Source organism: Telopea speciosissima, chromosome 2, assembly GCF_018873765.1.
Source record: "Telopea speciosissima isolate NSW1024214 ecotype Mountain lineage chromosome 2, Tspe_v1, whole genome shotgun sequence".
Lineage (NCBI taxonomy): Eukaryota > Viridiplantae > Streptophyta > Magnoliopsida > Proteales > Proteaceae > Telopea > Telopea speciosissima.
Genome location: NC_057917.1, coordinates 59,219,877 through 59,246,646, shown reverse-complemented (window position 1 = coordinate 59,246,646; position 26,770 = coordinate 59,219,877). Strand labels below are relative to the sequence as shown.

Genomic DNA, 26,770 nt, shown 5'->3' with positions numbered 1-26,770 from the left:
CTATTGATGAGGTATGTAGGTTTATGTTATTTATTTTCAGTACATTATCATGCAAAGTATAATAACTAACTGTTTTTCAAAATGTTCATGAATTACATTCAATTTGATCACTAGTAAGGCTATGTAGGCAACTTGGGCAGCTATACCGATATTCCCAGGTTCAGTTCCCCCATCCCCTTCTGGTTTCCCCATTTATATGTTACTACATATAATTCTTGATCTAGAAACCTAGATTAGGACTAGATTTACTACTTTATTATATATTTTAGTTAGTAGGAATAGTGAAATTAGGAATGGTCCAAGCAGAAAGAGACCAACCTCTGACTGGGTAGGGCTAGGTGTCTAAAAGCTTCCCAACACATAACTTTGAAATAAAAACAATAACGGTACGGTTCTAGGAAAGGAAGGTTCACTATACTCTCTTGTGGGAGGGAGGGGGGGGGGGGGTCGGGTTTATTTTCATACATACATTTGTTAAGCTGGGCATGGCAAGACAAGGCGAGGGAAGGCCTTGGTGCGGGTGACGTCTCTTCTTGCTACTGTAACGGATAGTCCTATGTATCAAAAGACAAAGGACTAATATTATCACAAGGGTTATCGAGGGGACGGGGGGAGAGGGAAATCGTTATCATCTACAGTTCTCTAACCGGTGCAGTTCCCTAATACCTCTCACAAGAGGGGCTGAGACCCACCCGGACACCTGACCGAACACTCTGCCTGGGTGGGGTCCACCTTCCTCTAGTGCCTCTCCCAAGAAGGGTTGATATTTTCTATGAGGATATGAAACGTTGATTCTAGTTATATTCTCTCTCTAACTAAAAACATGCAGTTAAGAGAAGTTGACTCACTTTTTCGAGTGCTTTTCCATAGAAAAAAATCTACATTTCTAAACAAACATATGAAGCCTTTCGAGTAAGGCAGGCTATGAATCCATGTCAGAGCAGTCCTAAGATGTCCTGCTTCCGACAGATTCATTTACTTTGTCGTTGGGATTAAACAGTAGGAATCTAGGATTCATACTTGGGTTAGATTGCCACTAATACACATATTCAGATTGGAATCCATTATTCCCTAGGGGCCACAATCTAAGTGTTAGAGAATCAGTTCGACCTTATGAGTTTGTACTTAACAGAAGACTAGCCAAACTGTCCACTTAGACTGTCACTTAAAGGGATAACACGGGTCTTATCAGGTTACACTATAAATCCAAGTCCAGCTCTGGATAGAATCAAATTTAATTAAGTTATCGAAGACATTAATTGCTTAACTGGTAAAATAGCTGGTTTGACTGCTATGATTAGGTCTAAAACTCCTTTTCATTCCTTAATTATGTTTTAACCTAGTCTACCTACTACCCCATAGGATTGAAGAGGAGTCTTCAAATCTATAAACTAGTAAAGTGGGAGGGTTGGATTTGAATATATTCTTGCAGAAGTGGTTCCATGAAGTACTCCCACATCTTTTTAGCAGTTTATGAGTTGCACAACAGCCCACAGAACTCATCACTAGAGAAAGATAAAATAGTTTCTCTTTGCCTATCTATATAGCTTTATAGTATTATGGAAATTAATTTTTCGGGCCAATGTCCTTGAGAGCACAGATCTGCTCCTCCCCCATTGCTGACATGACCGTAACCACAAGATCCTTTCCATCGCCAAATCCATCTTTAATCTACACAACAACAAAATAAAGAAAATCAACCCACAGGATCATGACAACCTCTGTGGCCTACTGTGAGGATAGTACAGGAAGGTGCCGAGCGAATGACAGGAAGTGCTACACACCTGGGTAAGCAGACTATCATCAGTCGGAAGCCTCAGATCGTCCTTGGTGTTGCCATTTTCAGTCAAAAGGCTCACCTAAAGAAACAACCAAGTCAATTGATTTGCCAAATAAGAACTAATAACCCAAAATCAGATCATAAAACTTCCAAAGCAACTTACAAAACCATCTTCAGAGATATCAATCAGTTGGTAGTCAGTACGATTAACATGGGGAACCTGCAAAAGGAAAAATAATTACCCAGCCAATCAATTTCCACACCACTACCCACAAATCCACAATAGCAAATCACCTAAAAAATCCTCTTTACAGAAAAGAACAAAATGAATTGAAAAGAAGGAGCTTTACATCACAGTTGTGGGACGAAGGTACAATATCTTCAAGCTTCTTTCCAGTGAAGATATCAATCCCCACGAAGTGACACTTGGCGTGACCATGCTTGCCAGTTTTGGAGGTGGAAACCTCAACAACCTGTATGATAAAGATTTTAATACACACAATTCCGTAGGCAGCAAATGTATGATGGTTCATATTTTTCCATTTCCCATAATATAAAAAGCAGGTATAAAGTAAAAATCATTATGCCTACAATACCAAGTACAAACATCACCACAGGAGTCACTGACAGAACAATAAAAAAAACATGACAATATTAGGAAAATGTCAACCCATTGTGAAATTGCATGTCAGCATCGCATAGCGTACCACTATTAGTAATAGAAATTAGAAATGTAATACACACCTACAAATGAGTGAAGACCATACTTTTGGAGAAGATCAGACTTTTCTCTCTAAACAATGCCTACCATGAAGTTTAGAAAACAAGCTACCTCCAGAGTCTTTGGATCCACAGACAGTAAAGCTGCACTGTCCTCATACTATAGAGAGTATATGTCTCCAACCCCTAGCCCAAAAGATAAAAAACTAATGTACTTGCCCAAGTAGAGATTATCAGGCTGCTATATTTATATGTTCATACATTTTTAAATTAATTTGAAAGACAACCCTATTAGTTTATTTTGATTAAAACTGCACTCCTGCTAATTCTACAAATCAAATAAAGATAAGAAGTAAAAAATATGTTCTCTTAATAAACCAATTGAACCAAGCAAAACTGGGGACATGTTGCACAAATCAAGCCAGAGTCAAATATGAGGAGAACTGTAGTGACCAACTAGAAGTTAATATTCTGTTCTCTTGCTAAACCAATTGAACCTAGCAAAACTGAGGTCCTGTTGCACAGAGCAAGCCAGAGTCAAATATGAGGACAGTGGCAACCGACGACAGCCTGTTCAATGGATCGACTGCCAGTTCCAAATAAAGTTTTAATTTCCATTTGTAACTTCCATAATAGTGCAACATTCAAATCTTTGTATCAAGAAAAGATGACATGCATGAATCATAACAGATTCAGCAAGAAAAACACATGGGCCAAAAATTGGTAGAATATCTTAGTATTGATGACAGAGATGCTTTGTTTATGATAACAATAGAAGGTGGCAGCACCAAAAATCTTCATTACAAACTTTAAATGACCACATACACAGAGTTACTTCTATCAATATATTTCTTTTAATATATCGGGAAACAGCCTCTGCACGAAAGTGGGGACAAGGTTGCTTACATTATGACCCTCCCCAGACCACGCAGTGACAGGAGCCTCGTGCACTGGGACACTTTTTTTAAGAAGAATGAGCCCACAAAGCAGGATGACAGCAAAGCAGTAATGTGATACAAGATAAGCCCAGAGAAAGAGAGAGGGAGAAGAAAGACCAAACAAATACACAGGGATTTCACAATTTAGTACTTCTCTGCAGTTGCAAGATACTGCTTTCACAAGAACAAAGATACTCATGCACAAGCAAAAGGATGTAGCATGTCCCATCAAATGGACATGTTTCCTGTGTAAGAGGAGAAAGATTACTTTTTAAAAGCTACAGAGTTCTGTTTCTTTTCTTTTTTTTCTTTTACCGGGGGGTTGTTGGGGAAAGGCGACCAATCATTTCGTAGAAATATTATGGCTTTGTTTTGCACCTCTTCCCTTTTCCAATTTAGTTTGCAAACAGATAAATGTTTAATGTTTATTAGTCATTAATTTTTTTATTAAATTGGAAAGGAAAAGAGGAGCAAAACAAAGCTGTAACATTTCTGTGAAACAATTGAAACAATTAGGAACTTTAATGAAGGGGCCCACAAAAGGTGAGGAAGTGAGTTGCAGAACACAATTTATACACTTGCAAATAATTGTTCAACCATTCTTTAAGCATCTTTATAGAACAACACATACAAAACCAAAACAGAAATATCCCCAAAAAGTAATAGAAGAAGCTAATGACTTAGAGGGAATGACCAACTTCAAACAAGAAAACCGAAGAGGTATTAACTTGAAACAACTTGAATATCAGTTGTTATCAAACAATCAACAATTTCTCTTGCAAAATTAAAATAATCATAAGGAAAGACTCAACAATTTACCTTATTAAATTGAGAATTGTATGCAAATTTTGTGCATGTGCGTGTTTGAGTTTGTGGGTGGGTGGGGTGTTGGGGGGAGAGAGTTGTTGAAATTCGCTTCGTTGTCTTAGGATTAACAATGAGATCATTAATTGTCCAATATTTTTCTAAAGTGAATAATAATTTACGAATTGAAATTTGAAACTAAATAGATCCTTTCCGAGCATCCAACCAGGACAGTCATCCTTGTTTCCTGTCATTTCTTTTGCCCTTCTTTCTTGTTTTCAGTAATGGCGAATTGCCATTGTACGCAACACTGAAGGTTCAAGTAAGGTTGATTTCCACCTGTCAAGCGATGGCGGTACTGAAGTCTTCCCAAATCCGAAGAGTAAATGTTAGAACCTTCTCCCACAATAATTAGTTGTTAATTTTTCTTAGCTAATCTCTGGATCTTCATCATTTTAAATCTAAAAATTAATAGACATTGTTGAAAATGTGATAAAATGATCAAATTGCATTAATGAGGTGACCTTGCAAGAAGCTCACAAGCATACAACTGTTGTTCCGTTGGTAACAAGTAGTAGCCTATGGGGAGATGAAACATAACTTCAAAGAAAAGGAAAAAAAAACAGCAGCTGCAGATACGAGAAACTGGGAGATCTGAGAGTAGCAAAATCACTTGAATCCAATGCCCTGACAGTTTTCAAGCCACAGATAGCTCCCAACAGCACAAAAATGAGTAAAAAAAAGATATGAACCTCAAGGAGATCTTTATTGGAAAAGGTCTGATCGCATAGGCAACCACTCTACTAACAAGACAGTGCACTTGTCCTAGTGAAATTTATGATGCAACAGATAACAAAAGAAAAAGGAAAAGATAAGCATGGTTGGTAGAAGGACGGTAGGGAAGGAGTTGCAGGGGAGAGAGGAAATCACATAAAAAGAAGAAGAGGAGGGGGGGGGGGGGGGAGAAGAGTGCACACGCACAGCCACACCGGCTACTCAAACCATAACTATTCCATTCTATTCAATCTATCTCCAACGATGGGGAATTACATCAAATATAAAGAGAAATAAAAAACTCCTAAAACCAAAGACTTAACTCTCTAACTAGAATACTAATTCAAATAAGGAAACTACGAAAAATTGGAAAACCAAATACCCTACATAGATAACTTCTAAAGTAAACAAAATAAAATAAATTAGAAGACATTATTTCCCCAAATAACAAAAATTCTTAAAATTCTAGGAGATCCAAAAACTAAAACTGGACCAGGTTCATTTTCTCCGATGTTGAGAAAAACTCGTGAGTTTTGTAAAATGAGAGAATCAGCATCACTTGATCAGCATCCACAAACATCGGCTTTGATGGGGGTGATGATCCAGAGCATCTCATGATCAATCATCATGATCTTTTGATGGTAGTTAGTAAACGACGTCTCTTCATGGGAATCTGATCGTGGGGTTTCACAACTGAAATTGGACCATCGATCAATTCCTGAATTGCATCCTTGATCGGACCGTGTACTTCAGTATGATCATTACATTCATTGGCCACCTCTGATCCGCCTTCTGAATTCTATCATGTTTGACATCATAGTAGCGATTATTATTATCGGCAAGCTCTCGACAACCTATCTTGAAATCAAGAAGCCCTATATGGAGATCACAAAGTTTTGCTTGTAGTGTACGAAAAATCATCTCTAATCAAAAGACGTAAAGCGTACCGATCAACCTCCATGATTTAGTGGGTTTATGATAACAGTGGCAGAATTGTAGATAAATTAAAATCATAATTAGATGGCAGTATCGTAATTATGGGAAGTTTTACAAAAGAAAGTATAACGAATAAACGGGTAGACTTGGAAACAACTTTAAAAAAAATAGAACAAAAAAAGATAAGGAGTAAAGAGGAGGGGTAACTCTGGAAAAAGAAAAAAAAATTAAGACTAAAAGTAACTTACACGTTAGGGAGGGGGTAACATTGGAAAATGGGGAGATAAAGGGAGAACCTATCATTGAAGGAGGGTAGAACTTAGAAGATGTGTTGGAGATTTGGTTTTGTCTTCTACCAGCGAAGAACCAGCATAAATACAAGGAAAAGATTGCGATTTTGAAGGAGGACTCTGGTGGAGTTGACTGTGGCGAGTAATCAGGTATGTAATTTTTTTTCTTGATTCTCTGTCTCTCGTTCTTTCTGCTCCTCTCTTCTTTTTTTTTTCACTCGTTGAACCCTAGGGGAGGGGGTTGAGAAAAGAAGAGGGGAAAGAATACGAGCGCGGTGGCGATTGGTCTGTGGGAATCAAAGGATTGTTCTGTATGGGGAATGGTGGGGTTATTGCGGGAGATAGAAGAGGGAGAGGGTTTTAATGAGAGATGTAGAGCTGCGGCGGAGAGGGTTTTTAGAGTTCTCTGTTTTTCAACAGTTTTTTTTTTTGTTACAGAGAGGAAGAATGGATAGGGAAAGGTGGGGTTGCTGTGGGTTGGGGTTTTAGTAGGGTGAAGGTGAGGGGTGGGAGATGGAGGGTACTACGCAGGGCTTTTTTTTCTTTTTTTTTGGGGCTTTGGGAATGAAGGGAGGTTAGAGGTAGCTGCTGGTGTTGTTTGATCACAACCACAGCGAAAAGAAAAGGAAGGACGAATAACATAATGGGGAAGGAGAACAGACATGATATAATAGAGTTCCATTGAGAACAGGCATGATATACTAGCAAGAGATGCAAAGGGAAATCTTTAAATGCATCCTGTCTTAGGAAGATAAGTCAGCAATTTGAACATCCAGGCCTTGGTTGAGCTGATCTATATATTGTACCATAATCCAAATTAATAAAACAGTAAGCTGTCTAAAACATGAATTTCTAATGTATGGCACGATAATGCAAAATAGATAAGTGGCTAGTAGAAAATGGACCATTTCTTATCAGTAAAAAGCTCCAGGATATGGTAAATAACAAAAGATCTTCATCCAAGTCCCGATTAAACAAATACCTTCAATTAAGGTAAGAGGGGAACAAAAGTTATCTCTAGAAAAAAGAAAGAAACTACACCAAAGAGATAAATTTACTGTAAAAAAGTATGAGGAAAAGAGGACCATAGCCAAAATAAAATCAATATACCTATGATACAAACTCAATTAACAATCGATCCAAAAAAGAAGTCCAATTCCCATATGAATTTATGCAAGGAAAATAAAACCCTATGATCTTGACGGCAATCATAAAATCAACACACACCTTAACCAGCAAGTGAGATCACCCAACACATGGAAGAGAAAAAGACCACCCCAAATAGAAACTGTTATTCACTTAGCCCCTTAAAATAAAATATCTTCCTACAACAATATACAAAATGGGAGGGCGGTGTACAGCGTCAGATACTGAAAGCGCTAAACCAACCACTACGAAAACGAACAAGCACAGAACACAGATAATAAAATAGGGTAAGTAAAAAGGAGAAAAATGCGAACATGAGGACGAAAAAAGGGAGAAGAGATAATACGGGTATCACTTGCAAAATTATTGATGAAACATAAATCAATAAAGCAAGAAAACTCATAATTCGAAAGGAACCACATCAGATTAACCATAAGATGTTAGAAGCTTCAAATATGCGAAGACACAATTGAGATCGCTCCACAAACACATGAGCCCAAATTATCGACTTGACGCAGACAATTCAGAACATAAGTAAACACATACAGAAAGAGAGAGAGAGAGAGATGGATGGTTGATACCTTGCAGGGCCTAGCCTTAATGACGATGTAACCATTCTTGCGAATGGTACCAGCCTGCTGAGGATAGGTCTTGGACGCCCCAGCGTCGGCCTTAGACTCGAAGTGATGCTCCTCGTCCGACATCCCTCTCCGTCTCTCTTTCTCTTCTCACACACAAACACAGCGAGCGAGCGAGCACTCCTTCTCTCCTTCCTCTTCTGCTATTCTGAGCTGAAAGAAGACAAAAAGGGGTACAAAAAAGAAGAGGAAGACCTCAGCAGGACATTTCCCTTCTAATATATTAAGTCTCTATCTCAGATTCTCAAACTCTATCCCTCTCTCTCTCTCTCTCTCTCTCTCTCACAGACACGCACACACACTCCCACGCGCACCTCCCTTAGGGTTTCAAACCTATTCTAATCCTGGCCGTTGGATGATGCTGGCTCAATATTCTGTTTTTAAAAGGGAGGGTTGGATCTCTTGCGTAGTTGAAGTTTGTAGATGCCTCGGATATGGCATCTTGCTTTTCTATTTTAGCATATTTCATTGAGAAAATCAGATTACCCCAAATAGGTTCCTCATAGGCTCGAGTGTAGGTTTTGGAGGGGGTATTATGGGAAACAGGTCAAATAGAGGGGTATATAAGACATTTCATAGGTGGTGCTGTAGTAATCTGGGTGGGGACGTGCATTTTTTGGTTTTTTTTTTTTTTTTAAGCAATCCCAAAAGGTTAATCGACTTTTAGGACCGTGGAATGGTGGATATACACAACACACACCACACTCACACGGTTTTATTGTGGCGTCTTGAGAATGTTTTCCTCCTAATCAAATTATTTTTCAAAACAAAGATTTATATTCCTAAAGGAAAAGAGAATTGTACCCTCTGCATGTGGTTCGTGATTCCTGCCAAGATATAGGGCTGCATGAAGGGATTCCCACCTTTCTATGGGGGTGTGACTATCATTTCAGGTGTCCTAGGGTCTAGGTGCAAGAGCCACATGGCCCACATGCGACCAAGTAACATTCCTTTTTCCATTTCAAAATGCCATAGACAATGCCCCCTACTATGGTGGACCTATCTGCCTCATAACACATTTTTAACATTTGCACATGACCATCACAATAAAATGTCCAAATGTGTTGTTAATTATATTACCGGTTAGCACTAGTGTGGCTGATGGCCATAACCACTCCGAGGAAGGAAGGGAAACTATGGTTTGTAGCACAGATGTACTACACACGATTAACAACTCCTTTGGATGTTTTTGCTACGATGTTTGATAACAAAAATGTCAAAAAGTATATGATGAAGATCTGTCGTAGAGAGTGAGTATTGTCAATAATGGGGAAGAACTCTCTATAGGAAAGCGTGGCCCCTGTGTGCATGCGGGGCCTTGGGAGCATGCGAGGCATAAACAAGGTAGTCATTACTGCCATTCACGAGGATGATACGGTCATTTTGCCCCCTCCCTCTGTGTCTGGCACAAGATGCACCGTGATAATTTAATTAATTAAAATTTTTTGATTGATAAAATATGAAGCGTGTAGATTCTCTCCCTAATCCTTTATTTTTCCAAAGATAAAAAGTTGTAAGAAAACAATGGCTTCCTAATCCAAGGAAAAAAGACTGGGTGGGGAAAAAAAAAAAAAGGAAAGCAATGGAAGAATGGATTCTATTATCTTTTTCGTGACGATGGAAAAAGATGGATGATAAATTCGCACATATGATTCAAATATTTTTGTCTTTCCCATATAAAAGTCTTTGTCTTGGAAATCTCTACTTATTCCACAATTAGGAAAAATTAATAGTCACTAAGGTAGAAGGCTTGAGTTTCTCTTCACCCATTGTGAAGAAAGAATCCGGTTACCATGGTTATTGGTACTGTTGGATTGGAATAGGAAGAATAGTTTCGACTTAATCAATAGAGGATGGAAGTGTATTGATGACCCAAGAGTTAAATCACATGGTCCTATCACCAGTAGAAGAGGGGGGGTGGTTATGAAAATCCTAGGTAAATTACATAAGTGGTGTGACTTTATTTAAAACTACCTAAATCACAATAAAATAACCTAAATCACAATAACAAATATATGATTGCCAAAAAAAATATGAAATAATTTCAAAAGCCATTGAGTTTATCCCAATTATAAAGAGAAGGGAGAGGATTCCCTACATTACTCGAGTGCAATTTCTGGCAAATGAGGAACCTCTTTTGGAATCTCACAATTGGGGGAGGGGCATTTATGACATATCAATTTTCCTTTTCACATGAAAACTGATATGTGAGGGGGTGTGCAATTTCAGTTTTAGGCGACGCTGTGTAAATCTTTTTCCCTTAAAGGAAGAAAACAGCATGTTCCCAAGACATAGATGGGATTGATTTGTCATAAAAGACCATTTATGTTATTTTGCAATTCTCTCTCTCTCCATTTTTGTTATTTTGCAACTCTCTCTCTCTCTCTCTCTCTCTCTCTCTCTCTCTCTCCATTCTCACTTGGCTCTTTGCACCCCACTCTCCTTTTAATGACCAAAGTTTCAAATCTTGACAAGAACATTGCAATGTGCCAATGCATCCGTAAACCCCTATGGCCCCATTTGATTGCAAAGGAAGTTAAGTGGAAAGGATTTGAAAACTTCAAACATACCAAGAGTAGGTAATGGTTAAAAAAAAAAAGGCATATCATTTAGGTACTAGTAAAAAAAAAGGTTTTTCTTCCATGACACTATGAAGAGTGAACAAACTCGTTTCACTATTCTTTTATCTGTCCTGGACAAGTCTTTTTGTTGAGTGGAGTGAAAGGGTATAATTATGAATTTATTTTTTATAAAATCCTATTGAGTAATAGTATCTAAAAGGGCAAAATATGAAAAAAAAATTGATCCCTAAAACATAGCGTTGTCATGAATCATCTCCACCCCTGCTTCATCTGTCACTCCCACCACTACCACCTGTGCATCAAACACTTTCCTCCACTCTCAATAGATCAGTGTTACTCTCACCTTTCGTTTCTTCCTTGCTTGGAGAAGAAGCAGATATCAAAAGAGAAGAAAACTGGATAAGCATCCTTGACTATCTTGCATTGTTGGGTTCCTTTGAGTGAACTGAAGTATTTGCAAATTTTATTAAAAATTAGAGCACTAGATTTATCTTCTAGGTATGGATTTTGTTATAGTAATTGCTTTGATTAATTGAAAGGTTTTTATTGAGCATCATCTGTTGAATTACCCCATTCTGTAGATCCTGCTCAAGTTATTCCCCATGCTTTTAATTCCCATCGCACACAGTCCTCATCTCGTGATTTGTTCCTTGGGATAGACCATTTGAGAAGCCACCTCCAGGAATCAAATGAAAGGGAATCGTAACTACAGGTTGAGCTGAAGTATAAGAAGAATCCAAAAGTTTGGATCAAGAAAGGGATCCTAAATCAAAGAGGACTAAGCTGAGAATCTTGTTCAGCATATTCGTTTGCAAGATTTTGAAAACTCTTCTTTTTGAGCAAGTGGCATATCTATTATTTGCTCTTGCAAAGGCTTCCGCCGCCACCATAGTTTGAGGATGCGCCACCCCTCTCTCCCTCTCTCCACCCGCAAACACTTTCTACCCTCCCCCTCCCTCCTCCCTTTTCTATCTTCTTTCTTCCCATGCTCATCCTCCCCTTCACCCTCACCCTGACCAACTTTCTTGTCCCTACCCTACCTCTCCCCTGTCGCTATTCATAGGAGGTATCATATTCTTCTCTGCCTCTCTCGTCAATTCATACAGTCTGTCGTTAGCAGGTTCTGCTGTTAATATTTTTTTCATGTTTTACTCCTCTAGATATGATTTCTCAACAAGATTCGACAATGATGAATTTACAAATTATGCCCCCACCTCTCATCACAACAAGAAAATTGATGAGGATAAAAAGGAGATAGTGAAGGAAATTGATTCACTCTTCATAGTGACATATAGAGGAGATAGTGAAGGAAATTGATTCACTCTTCATAGTGACATATAGAGAGACCCAAAAAAAAAAAGACATAATCATGTGGAGATAATAATTACAAAAATTATGTATTTTTTTTAGGTATGAAAATTTCACTTGCCTTCCCTTTAGATTCCTTTGCAACAAAAGGGAGCCTCTCTCCACCACAAATGAGTCATTTCAAAATCCATAAATCCCTCAATGATGGAGACAAAGACATCCTTATATGCTAGAATCAGGAAGACCAACAACCACAATGCAAACTAATACACTAATTTAGTATTTGTACTAGATTTTCATTCCTGCTAAGTTCTACCCCCACCGACAGTCTACAACTCTCACAATTTGTCAACTTCTTGCATGGGACCCCTTTTTTTAATACAAAAACCCCAAGAAGGGGGCAGAATTTTATTCATCCTTTAGGGGGAAAAATTATTCCAATAGACGCGAGTGACTCTGAACAAGAGTTCTCCCATCAACCGGACTCATGAAAAGAAATGACCCATTTAGCAATGTTATGGGCACAAACATTAAAATTCCTAGAAGTATACAATAACTCACAACTGTGGAAGCCTTGTTGGAGAAGCCAGATGTCTTGAATAACAGATGTGATTGACAATGAGGGCGGACAATCCTGACGCTTTAAGTCTTCAATCAACACTTGACAATTTGATACTTAAACTCTCAATGGTGTTAATGTAGGCTTTAAAAGTGGAAGCCGAAGCACCGCTTGTGAAACTCTCCCTCTCTCAGATTTTCTTCTTTCCTGTTCACTATCATTACTCCAAGAGTCTTAGTTCTCAGTTAGACAAATATGTTAAAGAACCCATGGAAAGGAAAACTTCAAAATATAAAACATAATGATAAAAACACCATGATGATCAGCTGGACAAGAAAGAGGTGTTTAATGAAATAGGAAAGGTTATCAAAATAGAGGACCCGTTCAATCATATAACAAGTTTGTTGCCTAAGAAAAAGGTATCTCGCAAACAAGAGGTCTCAAAAGTTATTAAGGATGGAGAACCATCAAATCTATGTTGTAAATAAGGATGATAATGACTAAATAGAGAGCCAATAACTTGTCTAAAACACTACCCTAATAATCACTCAATTCCTTAGTAAAAGTCTTGTAACTACGAACTTGATGGTGCTGCATATGTTGCTCTGACAATGATGAAGGTGAGCTAAATCACATCGCTTGTCGCTGTCCTAAAGACCAAAGATGCCTCCAATGGTGCAACCGGGACAAATGTGAATTTCTCTTCAAGATAAAATGATTCTTGGATTTTGCAAGTAGTAGAATACTCTCCTACTGCCGCCCCCTTCGAGTTCTAAAAAGTTGTGCTTAGACTCAAAGTACACTTTCAAAAAAAAAAAAACAGAAAGTACACTTTCAAAGAACAAAAATTAAAACAAAGGTGTGCTTTTTGGAAGTCCACACATACAAGAAGAGAGAGTGACAAAAGCAGAATAACACTTTGAGTAATTATCTAAAATTTCAGGGACGTCCTTTAGTTATAGAGGAGAGATGTCCCATTGAAACACCTTTTCAAAATATCTCAAAGGACGTGTTTCTCTAAGAGAGAAAACATAGAAACTAGTCCTTGTCAACATCCAAAACATTTTGAACACTGTGCAATGCAAGAGCATCGACGTCGACATGACCTCATTCAACGTTGGACAAAGAATAGAATAAGTCAATTTGGTCCCTAATAAACCCCAACTCATAATGCATTTTGCCTGACATCCAACTATCAAAATCCAACATTGGAAAAATGACAATCATATAAGAAAAACCTTATCTGATGCCAACAAAAATTAATTGAGATGCAAGTCCAGTCAGTTTACCAATAAAAAAACAGGGGGGGGGGGGGGGGGGGGGGGGGGGGGGGGGTGGAAAAAAAAAAAAAAAAAAAAAAAAAAAAAAAAAAAAAAAAAAAAAAAAAAAAAAAAAAAAAAAAAAAAAAAAAAAAAAAAAAAAAAAAAAAAAAAAAAAAAAATAAAAAAAAAAAATATATTTTTTAAATTTTTTTATTTTTTTTTTTTTTTTTAAATTTTTTTTTATAAAATAAATAAAAAAAAAAAAAAAAAAAAAAAAAAAAAAAAAAAAAAAAAAAAAAAAAAAAAAAAAAAAAAAAAAAAAAAAAAAAAAAAAAAAAAAAAAAAAAAAAAAGGGGGGGGGGGGGGGGGGGGGGGGGGGGGGGGGGGGGGGGGGGGGGGGGGGGGGGGGGGGGGGGGGGGGGGGGGGGGGGGGGGGGGGGGGGTTTTGGGGGGGGGGGGGTGGGTTTTTTGTTTGTTTTAACTATTTTTATTTTATTTTTGGCTTTTTTTGGTTTGGTTTTTTTTTGTTTTTTTTTTAATATCACCCCCACCCCCCTTCTTGAAAATATTTTTAACTATCCCTTCTTGGGTTTTTTTTTTTTTCTTTTTTTTTTTGAACCACATACAAGACCGGGGGGTTTTTTTTTTTTTTGGGGGGGGGGGTTTTTTTTTTTTTTTTTTTTTTTTTTTTTTTTTTTTTTTTTTTTTTTTTTTTTTTTTTTTTTTTTTTTTTTTTTTTTTTTTTTTTTTTTTTTTTTTTTTTTTTTTTTTTTTTTTTTTTTTTTTTTTTTTTTGTTTTTTTTTTTTTGGGGTATTTTTTTTTTTTTTTTTTTTTTTTTTTTTTACACCATGTCACGGCCCAACGAGCATGTGTAAAAATAAACTTTGAGCCCTCCGAATATAAGAGAGCATAGTAAGTCTTCCTTTCATGGAACCCTACCCTTATAATTCTATAGGTACCCTCGTCGGGAGGTGAATACCCGTAGGTGCAAACTGAGTGTTGTCGGTTCTGGATGATGATGTGATTGTGTACGTCCTAGGCCCAATTAAATGATCTAGGATGGTTCTACCTTGAAAGCATAGCCAAATAGTGTTTGATTTGGCACCAAATTTTAGGATATACTTTAATATGGTAAAATATAGCTTTCCTCCAAGTTTCAGCCTATTCTGATAGTGTTTGGGCATCCAAGTGGCTTCAGGGACAAAACGATCATTTCTACAGAAAAATGCCTGAGAGACATTTTGGGCTCCAATCATTGGCAGCAGAAAGGGGGATTGTTTTGGAGTGACAAAATTCAGTGTCTATAATGGCAGAAAAACCTAAATCTACTCTTCGGTGTAAAATCAACATCATTTTGTTGCCTTTTCACCCCAAATTTTATTTATAGGTCTCCTACTTTAAGGACATTTTTTGACATGATTTCCAACATAATTTGAGTCCAATATTTACATCATCGGATAGTACTTGCAAAAACCTCTCCAGTGATATATGGATCGTCAAAATTCGAAGATCGAATTAAAAAATATCATCTTCAAAAAATATCCCCCGAAGAGAACACAAAATAATTAAAATAGGTGAAACAAAGATTTTTCGCCAGGGAAACATTGGCTTTTTCACTAAAAAAATCTAGGTATAGCCAGTGAAATCAATTTGCCAAAACCCGCATTTCGCCAGTGGAAAAAGTTGGGTTTTGCCAATGAAACCCAAGGTTTTTTGCTGGCAAAATCTCAATTCACTAACGAAATTCTCTCTCCTCTCTGGATATAAATAGCTGGCCAATTAACAAATAAATAATAATAATAATAATAATAATAATAATAATAATAATATAATAATAATATATAAAAAAGAGGGACAAAGGGAAGAAAAAGAAGGAGAAAATCTAGGGAAATTTCCCTAAAATCCCAAAAATATCCCTGAGAGCCGGAACTCTGTCGGGATTGTAGTAGGAGCACCGGAACTCCACCCGACTAGCTCGGTAAAGCCCTTTTGGGCCAAACAGGAAAATGTCTCTCTCTTCCCCTATTGAATTATTTAATATCATTTTCCAATTTTCCTAAAATACCCTATTCATGCCGTTAAAATACTAAAATTGCTAAATAGGACTTTTACTAAAATCTCTTATTTATGTCATTATAATGCTAAATTAGGGTTTTCAAATAATAAAACACCCTCTTATGTTGAATGACTGCCCAAATGATTTTCAAAATATTTAAATAACTGCCTTACATATGTTGTTATGCTGCCCAAGTGAAATTGTTGGTCCTTTATCACTAATTCCGGCCCCAAAAGAATATATATTTTCTAGGAAATCCTATCTGATATACATATGGTCATCGTCAACGGATCGCCCAATCACCAAAATCAAGTGTAAAAACTCCTAATATGTCCAAAGTCATGCCCAATATCTAGTATACTTCGCTTTACCGACAAAGAAAGCCAAAAAGGAATATTTTGTCATGGATCTCTGATCAATGTATGTCCTACACTTTTGGACTAGTGATGAGGTATGTAGGTTTATGTTATTTATTTTCAGTACATTATCATGCAAAGTATAATAGATAACTGTTTTTCAAAATGTTCGTGAATTACATTCAACTTGATCACTAGTAAGGGTATGTAGGCAGCTTGGGCAGCGATACCGATATTCCCAGGTTTAGTTCCCCCATCCCCTTCTGTTTTCCCCATTTATATGTTACTACATATGATTCTTAATCTAGAAACTAGATTAGGACTAGATTTATTGTTTTATTATATATTTAAGTTTGTAGAAATAGTAAAATTAGGAATGGCCCAAGTAGAAAGAGACCGACCTTTGACTAGGTGTGTAAAAGCTTCCCAACATATAACTTTGAAATGAAAACTATAAGGGTAAGGTTCCATGAAAGGAAGGTTCACCATACTCTCTTGTGGGGAGAGGGCGAGGGGGGGGGGGGTCGGGATTTATTTTCATACACACATTTGCTGAGCTGGGGCATGGCGAGAAAAGGCGAGGCAAGGCCTTGGTGCGGGTGAAGTCTCTTTTTGCTACTGTAACGGATAGTCGTATGTGCCAAAAGACAAAGGACTAATATTATCACGAGGGTGAGAGGGGGAGGGGGGGGGGGGGCGGAGAGGGACCTCTCTAACATTATCATGAGGGATGTGGAAGGAAGTTGATGTTTTCCAGGAAACCAGATTTTTAATGAACTCACTTTTTCCAGTGTTTTTCCATAGGAAAAGAAATCTACATTTCTAGACAAACATATGAAGCCTTTCGAATAAGGCAGGCTATGAATCCATGTCAGAGCAGTCCTAAGAACTAAGAAGTCCTGCTTCTGACCGAGTCATTTACTTTGTCGCTGGGTTTAAACAGTAGGAATCTAGGATTCATATTTGGGTTAGGTTGCCATTAAAACACAAATTCAGATTTGAATCCATCATTCCCTACCCTAGGGACCACAATCCAAGTGTTAGAGAATCAGTTCGATCTTATGAGTTTGTACCTAAAAGAAGACTTGCCAAACTGTCCTCTTCGACTGTCACTTAAAGGGATAATTAAGTTATCCAAGACATCGATTGCTTAACTGGTAAAATACCTGGTTTGACTACTATGATTAGGTCTAAAACTCCATTTCATTCCTTAATTATGTTTTAACCTACTCTGCTTACTCCCCCATAGGATTGAAGAAATGAGTCTTCAAAAACTATAGACTAGTAAGGTGGGAGGGTTGGATTTGAATATATTCTTGCAGAACTGGTTCCATGGAGATTCAAAATCCAGATCTAGATTAGCTAACCTAAGAATTTCTCCCATCTTACAGAAGTTACCGACCCATCAAACTGTAACCAATCTCGGCACGATTCACCATTAATCGCAAATCTATAGACAAAATTCTGATGACCAAAAACTACTTTGTATGTTCTAAGTGCTTAAGCAAATCTCTTTGGCTTTCCAAGAGATTAATAATACTGAATAGAAGAAGACTCATGCAATACAGTCAATATGATAACATAAATTTAGGACCATTAACTGCATAATGGTTTTGCTTTCACTTACATCTAACCTAGCACTCTAGCAGGATTATATGTTAACACTCCATATGAATTAAATTCTAAAATAGTATTTTTGGTGGCAGACTATCATCACCTCCATCAAATGGTCCAAGAGAATCTGATCTCCCTTAGATCCTCTTTTGAAATTTCTTCATAGATCATTAGAACTTGTTGCTAATGAAGTAGGTATATAAATTTTTTAAAAGGAAAAGAAGGGTGCCTTCACTTCAAAAGTCCTTGAAGTCAAAGACATCCAATATGCCTGACAACCAAATTGAAACTCCAACTGTTTATAAAAAATTATCATGAGAAAAAGGGAGTTTGATGCTTGATGTGCTTGATACCAATTTTAGCCATTTAAAATCAAGGGATTAATAAGCATAATAAGAAAGTTTTGGTTTAATATTGGCAGATATGAAAGGGTGAGAAAGCTGGTGGCCTTGATTATGCTCGACTGCAAATATTCTTGCAGGCTTGGCACATTCATAGTGGTTGCATGCCCCACAAGAGAAATTTTTTAAGAGATGCAGTGGTGGTCCATATTATAGCATCTACTATGGTGATCATCTCCACCATCACTGCCACCACTTGTTCCCTTCTGCATATTCCTCCAAAAGAAAGGCACACTGAAAGACCTGCAAAAGCATATACCCTTCTCTCTCTCTCTCTCTCTCTCTCTCTCTCTCTCTCTCTCTCACACACACACACACACACACACACACACACACACACACACACACACACACTTGCTACTACCAGAAGCTAGAAGCCATACTTCCACAGAACTGGGTAAGAAACTAGGAACACCAAAACAGAAAACATTTCACTCATTATATTTAGATCCAAAGAATGGTTGCATTTCTGTTCTTACAATCCATGGAGAGAAGGAAAGCTAATAAATTAAGAATATAAGCCTGAATGACATATTCAAGGATCGAACTTTTGGTGCATACTACAACTTTCAAGTTTCCATCCTAAAATCAATGAGTAGGGGAAAATCATTGAAAAGTAAAGGGGGGGAAAACCCAAGTTCAAAGCAGAATCTCAGGGATACTGTACAGGTTCCTCCCATGACAACATTGGAAGACTGGTAAAAGAGCAGAGAAAAACATGAAAAGGAAAGAAAACCATCTAGCAGCTTTTCTTCTGTTTTCCATCATTGATGCTCCACTTGCTCAATGTCTTTAAGGAGCCCTACTATCTGATGCATACTTGGCCTCTTTGATGGAAGGTCAGCTGTACACAAATATGCAATTCTAAGAGCCTCTTCCATTTGGGTTTGTGGCCCCATTCCTCCTCGAATCTTTGGATCTATTGCACTCGAACCTTGGTTCTCTCTGACCAGTCCTCTCACCCAACTCACCAAATTTGAATGTTGTCCATCGGGATAATCATCTCCTACAGGTTTCTTCCCTGTAATCAACTCAAATAGAACTACTCCAAACCCATACACATCTGACTTTGGAGTTGGAGAACCTGCTTCTGGCTGAGAAAATTCTGGAGGTGCATACCCCTGTGAACCACGAGCCATCTCATCCTCCAAACCATTTCCAAAAATCTTAGCTAATCCAAAGTCTGATAGCCTCGGGTCCCAATTTGAATCAAGATAAACACTACTAGCCTTAACATCTCTGTGAATTATCGGAGGGGAGCAACCATGGTGAAGGAAGGCCAGAGCTCGTGCTGTACCTAGTGCAATCTTGTGTCTAAATCTCCAAGTTGTATGTAGCCCTTCAGAACCAACATGTTGAATAGCATCAATATTATCTTCTTCCCATGTATCTGTGCTCCAATCCTCTGTTGTTTGGACCCCAAGTGGCAGATCATGAAGTAAATTCTGCAAATTTCCATTCTCCATATAATCATAGATGGCAATCCTCTGATCTCCAGCTAAACAATACCCTGTCAAGGGAACAAGATTGGGATGTTTAATCCGACCAAGGTATTCGAACTCTCTTGCAGCTTCTTGGTCAGTCATGGTTGATCCGTGTACCAAAACCTTTACAGCTACATGGATCCCTCCAGGTAGAAACCCTCTATAAACAGGCCCAAATCTCCCTTCTGCTAGCAGAGTTCCCCGATCAAAATTTGAAGTTGCAGACAAGAGGTCTGCAAAGGTGAAATTCAGCAAAGGTTTCTCAAAAATTACTACAGGGACCGATGTTGCAACCTTAACATCAGCAACCCAAGTTGTTGAATCGGTCTGAAACGAGAAGGGGCCTGAGATGTTCTGTTCTTCTTTGTAAGAGTGTTGCTTAACTACCCACATTCTAGATTTCCTTCTACACCCAAAGGCTAGACAGAGCAACCCTGCCAGCAAACAGACGAGTGCAATGGATATAGCAAGAGCAAGCTTGAGTACATTATGTGTAGTGGGTTTTCTTCTGAAGAGATCTGGGTTTGCAGTAATGGGGCAGCTGTTTAGTGACCCAAAGAATGCAGATTCAAGGGTCTCAGTAGAGAACTCTGAAGCACAGAAGGTAAAGTTGTTGTAAGAGAAGTTGAATTTCTGCATCTGCGTTAGTTTCTGTAGCAGAGAATATGGGATTTCCCCAGTTAAATTGTTCAGTGAGACATCAAGAATTTGCAGATTGTTGATGCCAAGATAAGTAATTCGACCAGTGAGATGGTTTTCAGAAAGATCTAGCGTACGTAAGCTAGCCAACTGTGAGATTGCCTTGGGAATGCTCCCTGTGAGACCAGTTTGGGATAGATTGAGATACTCTAGGGAAGATAGCTTTTCAATTTGTGGGAATTCCTGCTTGGAAAATCTATTATGTGCAAGATTGAGGTACCTTAGATTCTGGGCTTTGTTTAAATCCTGGAAGATGGTTCCGCTGAATTGATTGGCAGACATGTCAAGAAAAACCAAGCGAGACCAATTGAAGCTAGAACTGGAATGTACCTGGGAGATGTGACCTTCAAACAGATTCTGGCTCAGGTCAATAACCTGCAATTGCTCCTGAAACACACCCAACACAGACCCCTGAAAAAGGTTCCCAGAAATATTAAGATACGTGATTGATTGCAACCCAACAAAATCTGAAGACCTGCCATGGATCTCATTCACAGCAAGGTTCAAAGTTCTGAGCTTTGGAAATGCAGCACCAAAACCATCTGGAAGAGACCCATTTAGCAGATTGAATGAAAGGTCAACTGAGACCAGAGATTGGCAGTTCAGAACCCCCGATGGAATGCTCCCCGCGAACTCATTTCGATCAAGTTTGAGAAGTTGAAGGCTCGAAAGAGAGCTGATAGATGCGGGAACCTCTCCGGAGAAGTTGTTGAAGGAAAGGTCGAGGCTTTGTAGTGCGCCGAAGTTGCCGATGTTACTCGAGAGGGACCCAGAAATCTGGTTGTTGGAGAGGTTCAGAGTCAAGAGACTGTTTCCCAAACCCCAGAAATCAGAAGGCAAACCAGTGATTCTGTTGCTACTCAGATCCAAAGATTCAAGCTTGCTGAGTTTTCCAATAGTTGTATCAGGGATGACACCAGATAGGCCAAAACCAGAGGCTACTAACCCAATGACATTTTCTTGATTGGCATCACAGAAGACCCATTTCCATGAACACACAGAAGCAGAAAGGTTGTTAGCTTCTGAAGATATTACACCTATTTTCTGCAAGAAATCATAAACATAGAACCCATCTGTATTGGGTTGTTGAGAAAATGATTGCCTGAAGAAGAGAGCGAGAAGCAGAATGGAACCGAAGAAACCAAGACCCATTTGGGTAAAAATCCTGCACCTCAGCAACAATAGAAGAAAACAGAAGACCTTCCAACTACTTCAAAAGCCACACTAATCTCAAAGCTATTTGTTTGAGATAAAAGGTCAGTAAAAATACTAGTAATTGCTGTCTCTAACTCCATGAAGTCCAACCCAGTTAGTGAAGAGTGAGTTAAGCCTTCGAACAAGGACGCTGTGTAGATTCAAACTAATCTCAGAATATTCATTTCTCATGAAGGTCCTGTTATATCCAGAAACACCCAATTCTGACTTCAAGCTAACCTGTCAATTGGTGAAAAAGAAAAATGACACCCAGCACTAAAGCAGAGAAACAAAATGCCTTTCTGATATGGAGTTTTCACTTATTAGGTTTGAATGAGAGAACGTGAGCTTACCTTGTCCGGTTTTGCAGGTCCAAGAAAAACAACGAAGACACCCACCCGACTGATGCTCTTTTGTCTCTGCATAGAAAATAAGAAGCTCTTTTTTCGGTAATTTTTAATTAACTTCCTGTTTCAAACGAAAACAACGAGAGTTGCAGGGAGGGAGGAAAGGAGGGAAGGAGAGCGAACAAAGAGAGAAGGGGCATATTGGGAACCAAATTTGATAAGTTGGGTTGGTCAGAAGTTGGGCTTTCATAAATGGAAGGATTGAATGCAATATTTTAGGTTGGTGAATTCATCTGAGCTGTTGAGGATTTAATGACTCTCTCTCTCTCTCCATTGCATTGGAAGATGTTCGATTTCCTCTGAAGCTTCTTTTGCATAGGGGATTAGGTAAGGGATTTTCTTATGGATTCTTCTCAAGATGTGGAATAATTTATAATCTTATTTGTTTTTAATCACTTTAGTATGTCATATCATTTTTTAAAGGAGGTTAATAGTGTCATTTCACATGTATATTCACAAAATGTGCATGACAATGATATTTTAAAAAATGAAATTAAGACAAAAGAAAATTTAAAAAAAAAAAACAAAAATATCAAAATTCTAAATACACCTACAGATGTGTCATTCAAATACTTTCTTTAGGTAATTATCTAACAGACAAAAGCAAGAGGGGTAGCCAAGTACCTTCCAATATCTTTACCTCCAAGAGTGAATTACTGAGTTATGTCCTTCAAGTGGCTTCAACCTACAACAAAGAAGATTTATTGGAAAATATGAGTAAGAAGTTATAATATATTACTTTGAGGATGCTCAATATAGACCTAAATTTTGATTTTAATATGTATTTATATCGTTTTGGGTGAGTTTGGATTTTTCCTACTAATGGCAATGCTGAAAGTGGGGTTCCCATTCTCTCTTCGATTTTGTATTCGTCTAAATATATTTTAGAAGGCTGGCAAGTGTCACGAACGACATCAGAATATATCCACATCCTCTACTTTCGTCTGCCCCTATTTTCATGTGCGCCCTACATACAAGGGGGCTCGTAAAGACCGCTTTACCCCTGCTCAGGCAAGACGCGGGCAGGGGTAAGATGGTCTTTGCGCATCCCGTTGTATGTAGAGTACACATAGAAGTACAGACAAGTGGAAGTAGAGGATCCGGACTCAAACTATCGAGTGTTCTTTTGTTAATATCTCTAAGGAGGAAAACTCTGTTGTCCATACTCTAGCCAGGACACTGTTTCCAAATTTAACCTGGAACCCTTGAGCTTCTCTTGCTTCATTTTGCAATAATACTTCCTTCAAAAAACATTTCTCCAACTCCTTAGTTTAATTACCATTAATCATAAAAACATCAAACTATAGAAAAAAACAGAAATCAGCCCGCGGATTCTGCGGTAACCAAGGTGAACTTCTAAGTTCTACCAAACCCAATTTATGATTTTATCTTTCAAGTCCACTACTCTACTCACTAGGGCTTTTCTCTGCCTTCCTGATTATATGGGTAAAGTGTACTTTGTTGACTTTAATCCCTTCTTTTCTTCATAATGAGCATGTTTGGTTTTTCTTATCTGTGATAATATGGCTGAAGAGGAAGTATCTTATGTCTTTCAATCCCATACAATGGTCAAAGGGTCTGACCTATCAAAATCTATCTTAAAGGTAGGGGTCCACCAATTGGACCATCTTGATCAGCCATCAAAAGAATGTGGGACCCAAAATTCTTCTGGGGTTGCTAGTTTGGCCCCAATGCCATATTCTAAAGCTCCCACTCTTTTTCATTTAAACATGTAGTTAATGATGTTTGATGGAGAATAATTATGGCAATGGATTAAAGAGATATATTGGTGCATGCCAAGACCGACCAACAGAGAGAAGTGAAGAGCTTTCATGATTTGCAGTCATTGAGGTGGTGGAGTAATGAGGAATCAACCGACATGATTAATCATCATCTAAAACTGTACATGATGCATGCCCAGTCTAGCAAAACTTATGCTTCAAACAAAGAAGATGTAGAGTAGTACTGTAGTAGACCAAATCACTAAAAAAAGAAAAAGAGATGATGTAGTGCTTAACAAGCATAAACAAATTGGTGTTTAAGAGTTTACAATAGATTAAAATAAGTAATAGCTTAACCCCCAATCAAATCATCTATTAAGTATGGATGAGTGATGATGTATTTTTCCTTAAATATATTTTGCAGAAAGGAATTGATATACCAATTATAGAATGGAATCTCCCAAGCCAAATCAATGGGGGCACGGGAGAGCCGTACCCAGTGCACAAGGCTCCCGCATTTAGTAGGGTCTTGGGAAGGTCAAATGTACGCAGTCTTACCCCTGTTTTTAGAGAGGTTGTTTTTAAGACTTGAACCCATGACCAAGCGTTCAACAAATGAGTACTTGACCAACGCGCCAAGCACGACCTTCATGGTCAAGAAGAGAGAGTGTCAGGAGGAGCGAAAGTTTGACCATGTTGCTGATGTGGTCATCATTTCCCCTTATATCATATGGAAAAAAAAATTATATGCAGAGCCCACATGGTCAAGAGGAGAGAGTGTCCGGAGCAACGAAAGTTTGAAAGGGATGGCCATTTTGTTGATGTGGTCATCATTTTCCCTTATATTATATGGGAAAAAATATATTGATTGATCGCATGGATCCCATGCCTAAACACAGGAGCATGCAAAATTACCACTTCTTCCCCATGAAATAAACAATCACATCCATGTTGATACATGCATCTATGTTCATTCTCATTGTACCTTGTGCTGGTGCTGGGGTCAGGCAATCGCAACAACCGCTTGCCCTATATTATACGAAAAAAAGAATGTTACCTGGTCCCATGTCTCCTATGCTCTGACACAAGAACACGTGAAAATACTACCTTTTTCCCCATAAAATCAATATGACATTAATATTGATACCCTTGCGTGTGCTTTCATTGACTCCCACACTATCTTGCCCTATATAATGAAAATTAATGGGGGGGGGGGGGGTTCACGGCAATATGCTCAGGTGGTTGTACCACATAATAGTGTCATTACTCACCACATAAAGCCACTAACAAGATCCATGTGGGGGACTGGTGTTATAAAAAAGGATGCTTCCATACAAAGCTATTGAGCTACTCACCCTTTTTAGAAAAGCACTCCATGGAGTATGGTAGGGTAGGGAATGGAAAACTATACACCATCGTCTATTTGCCATCTGATATCTAATGATTCCAATAATGCATGGAAGGTGAAGCCTATATTTATTAAGGGAAACAGTTTTTTGTACAGGAGTGTGGTCTACACCAGCACTCTTATGTGTCTATCTCTCTCCAACTTAAAATAAGGGGGGTGTTTTTTCACATAGGGAAGAGAGATAGACTCATGAGAATACTTGCATAAACCACACTCCCTTACAGAGAACTTTTTCCTATTTATTAATTATAAATTATATACTCTACCGTATTGCAAGGGTATATATGGTAATCGCAGCCTAAGAGGGACGGAGGGAGTGACGTCACACATGACTCATTTTGAGTTAATTTGAATCGGTAATCACAACCTTTCAATTGCATCGTTCCGAGTCTGACCTTGTGTTCAGTGATGTTTGTCGCTTAGTTTCGGTGAGTTTATTAATAACCGAATCTAACCAATCGCTTCTATTAATAAGTGAAAGAGGCTGAGAGAGGAAGAGAGTTCAAATGGGTCTAAAGGTGTGGTCAAAGGTCAAATGGGACAGTTCTGGGTTAAGTTTGTTATTGGTTCCGGTTTCAAGAGGGACTGTCTGGGTTCATTGTGTTATTGGTTCCGGTTTCAAGAGGATCAATCAAAAAACTGTCTCCATATAATATACTATAAATAGTCTCAAAAATTATGATTCGGTCCCATTTATTAATAATAGAACTGTCTTTTCTATTTTCGTTAACAGTTTTCAACACGGTTTCGATTCCGTAACCATGTTGGGCCCTTAAATCTCAAACACTCACCGACTCAAGTGTAGTCTTTCTTTATAATTACGACATAACTCTTATAATTACAACATACCTCTTATATTAGTTATGAGAAAAAGAAGGTTGCTTGGTTGTGTCCCTACCCCCGACACATAGGTGGTGAAATGATCACCTCACCCCCCATATTGAATGCTTGGCTGTGTATTTTCATTGGTCCCATGGTATAGGGGCCACATGATCGATCAAGTGAAGTAGTGAAGTAACGTTCTCCCTCATGTAAGTTATATAACTATTTACTAACCCTCAATAAGTAAATATGTATTTTAAACGAGTCCTAGATATGATCATAGTAATAAAAGGGGGTGGTCAAAGGTCTGGATAAGATTAGAACACAAATTCATGTTAAATACTTAAATGTGAATAGACATAAAACTACAAAAGATATGTTAAATTCCATATTTTGGCTTAACCGCTTATTTTATCAATAAAAACTTGAAATTTGCAGGAAATCGTAAACCAGGAGTGTGCATGGCAACGATTATGTTCCAAATTATTATTATTATTATTATTTGTGCTTTTGAGGGCGGGCCTAGGTGCAATGGTAAAGTTACTCCATTGTGACCAAGTGGTCATAGGTTTGAATTTGGAAACAGTCTCTCTGCGAAAGTAGGGATAAGACTGCATACATTATGAATCTCCTCAAACCCTATAGTGGCAAGAGCCTCATGTGATGGGTACACCATTTTATGGAATGCAGAGAGGATCCAAATCATACTATATCAAGGTGTCACTATGTTTGGTTTTAATAAGATCCATTGAACCTATATTATCATCCAGTCAATGCCAGACACAAAAGTTTCTTGAAATTGAATTTCTATAGTAGTAGAACATACACTAAAATCAATTTGAATCCTCTACTACCGAGCTGTCCGGCAGG

The 26,770-nt window shown here is 38.1% G+C and overlaps 2 protein-coding genes and 1 long non-coding RNA gene across 6 annotated transcripts in view; 1 reads left to right on the top strand and 2 right to left on the bottom strand.

Annotated features, from left to right (window-relative positions):
* Positions 1–1,519: 1,519 nt before the first annotated feature.
* LOC122651728 (eukaryotic translation initiation factor 5A-2) lies at positions 1,520–8,316 on the bottom strand. Of its 3 annotated transcripts, none has more exons than XM_043845236.1 (6): positions 8,293–8,316; positions 7,970–8,112; positions 2,131–2,253; positions 1,944–2,000; positions 1,785–1,859; positions 1,521–1,671 (listed from the first exon to the last, which is right to left on the bottom strand). In XM_043845236.1, exons 2-6 carry the CDS (start codon positions 8,090–8,092, stop codon positions 1,567–1,569), a joined length of 483 nt encoding a protein of 160 aa, XP_043701171.1. In that variant the 5' UTR covers positions 8,093–8,112; positions 8,293–8,316; the 3' UTR covers positions 1,521–1,566. The 3 variants fall into 3 exon arrangements, with proteins under 3 accessions (XP_043701173.1, XP_043701171.1, XP_043701172.1); XM_043845237.1 differs by having other exon boundaries at positions 7,970–8,099; positions 8,285–8,308; XM_043845238.1 differs by lacking the exons at positions 2,131–2,253; positions 8,293–8,316 and having other exon boundaries at positions 1,520–1,671; positions 7,970–8,248.
* LOC122651730 overlaps positions 7,456–26,770 on the top strand; it is a 31,903-nt gene continuing 12,588 nt past the window's right edge. The window contains exon 1 of the long non-coding RNA XR_006331499.1: positions 7,456–7,595. This is a non-coding gene — a long non-coding RNA (uncharacterized LOC122651730). The remainder of the gene's footprint in view (positions 7,596–26,770) is intronic.
* On the bottom strand, positions 18,574–21,810 carry LOC122651727 (probable LRR receptor-like serine/threonine-protein kinase At2g24230). Of its 2 annotated transcripts, XM_043845235.1 has the most exons (2): positions 20,679–21,810; positions 18,574–20,237 (listed from the first exon to the last, which is right to left on the bottom strand). In XM_043845235.1, the coding sequence occupies exons 1-2, from the start codon at positions 21,498–21,500 to the stop codon at positions 18,930–18,932; spliced, it is 2,130 nt and encodes a 709-aa protein (XP_043701170.1). In that variant the 5' UTR covers positions 21,501–21,810; the 3' UTR covers positions 18,574–18,929. The 2 variants fall into 2 exon arrangements, with proteins under 2 accessions (XP_043701170.1, XP_043701169.1); XM_043845234.1 differs by having other exon boundaries at positions 18,574–21,810.

Excerpts from the sequence above, each read along its gene's own strand:
- LOC122651728 (XM_043845236.1), bottom strand. The coding sequence starts at position 8,092 with ATGTCGGACGAGGAGCATCACTTCGAGTCTAAGGCCGACGCTGGGGCG. Across the intron at positions 2,254-7,969 it reads TTAAGGCTAGGCCCTGCAAG|GTTGTTGAGGTTTCCACCTC; the intron begins GTATCAACCATC and ends TTTATCATACAG. Across the intron at positions 1,860-1,943 it reads ATATCTCTGAAGATGGTTTT|GTGAGCCTTTTGACTGAAAA; the intron begins GTAAGTTGCTTT and ends TTGTTTCTTTAG.
- LOC122651727 (XM_043845234.1), bottom strand. The coding sequence starts at position 21,500 with ATGGGTCTTGGTTTCTTCGGTTCCATTCTGCTTCTCGCTCTCTTCTTC.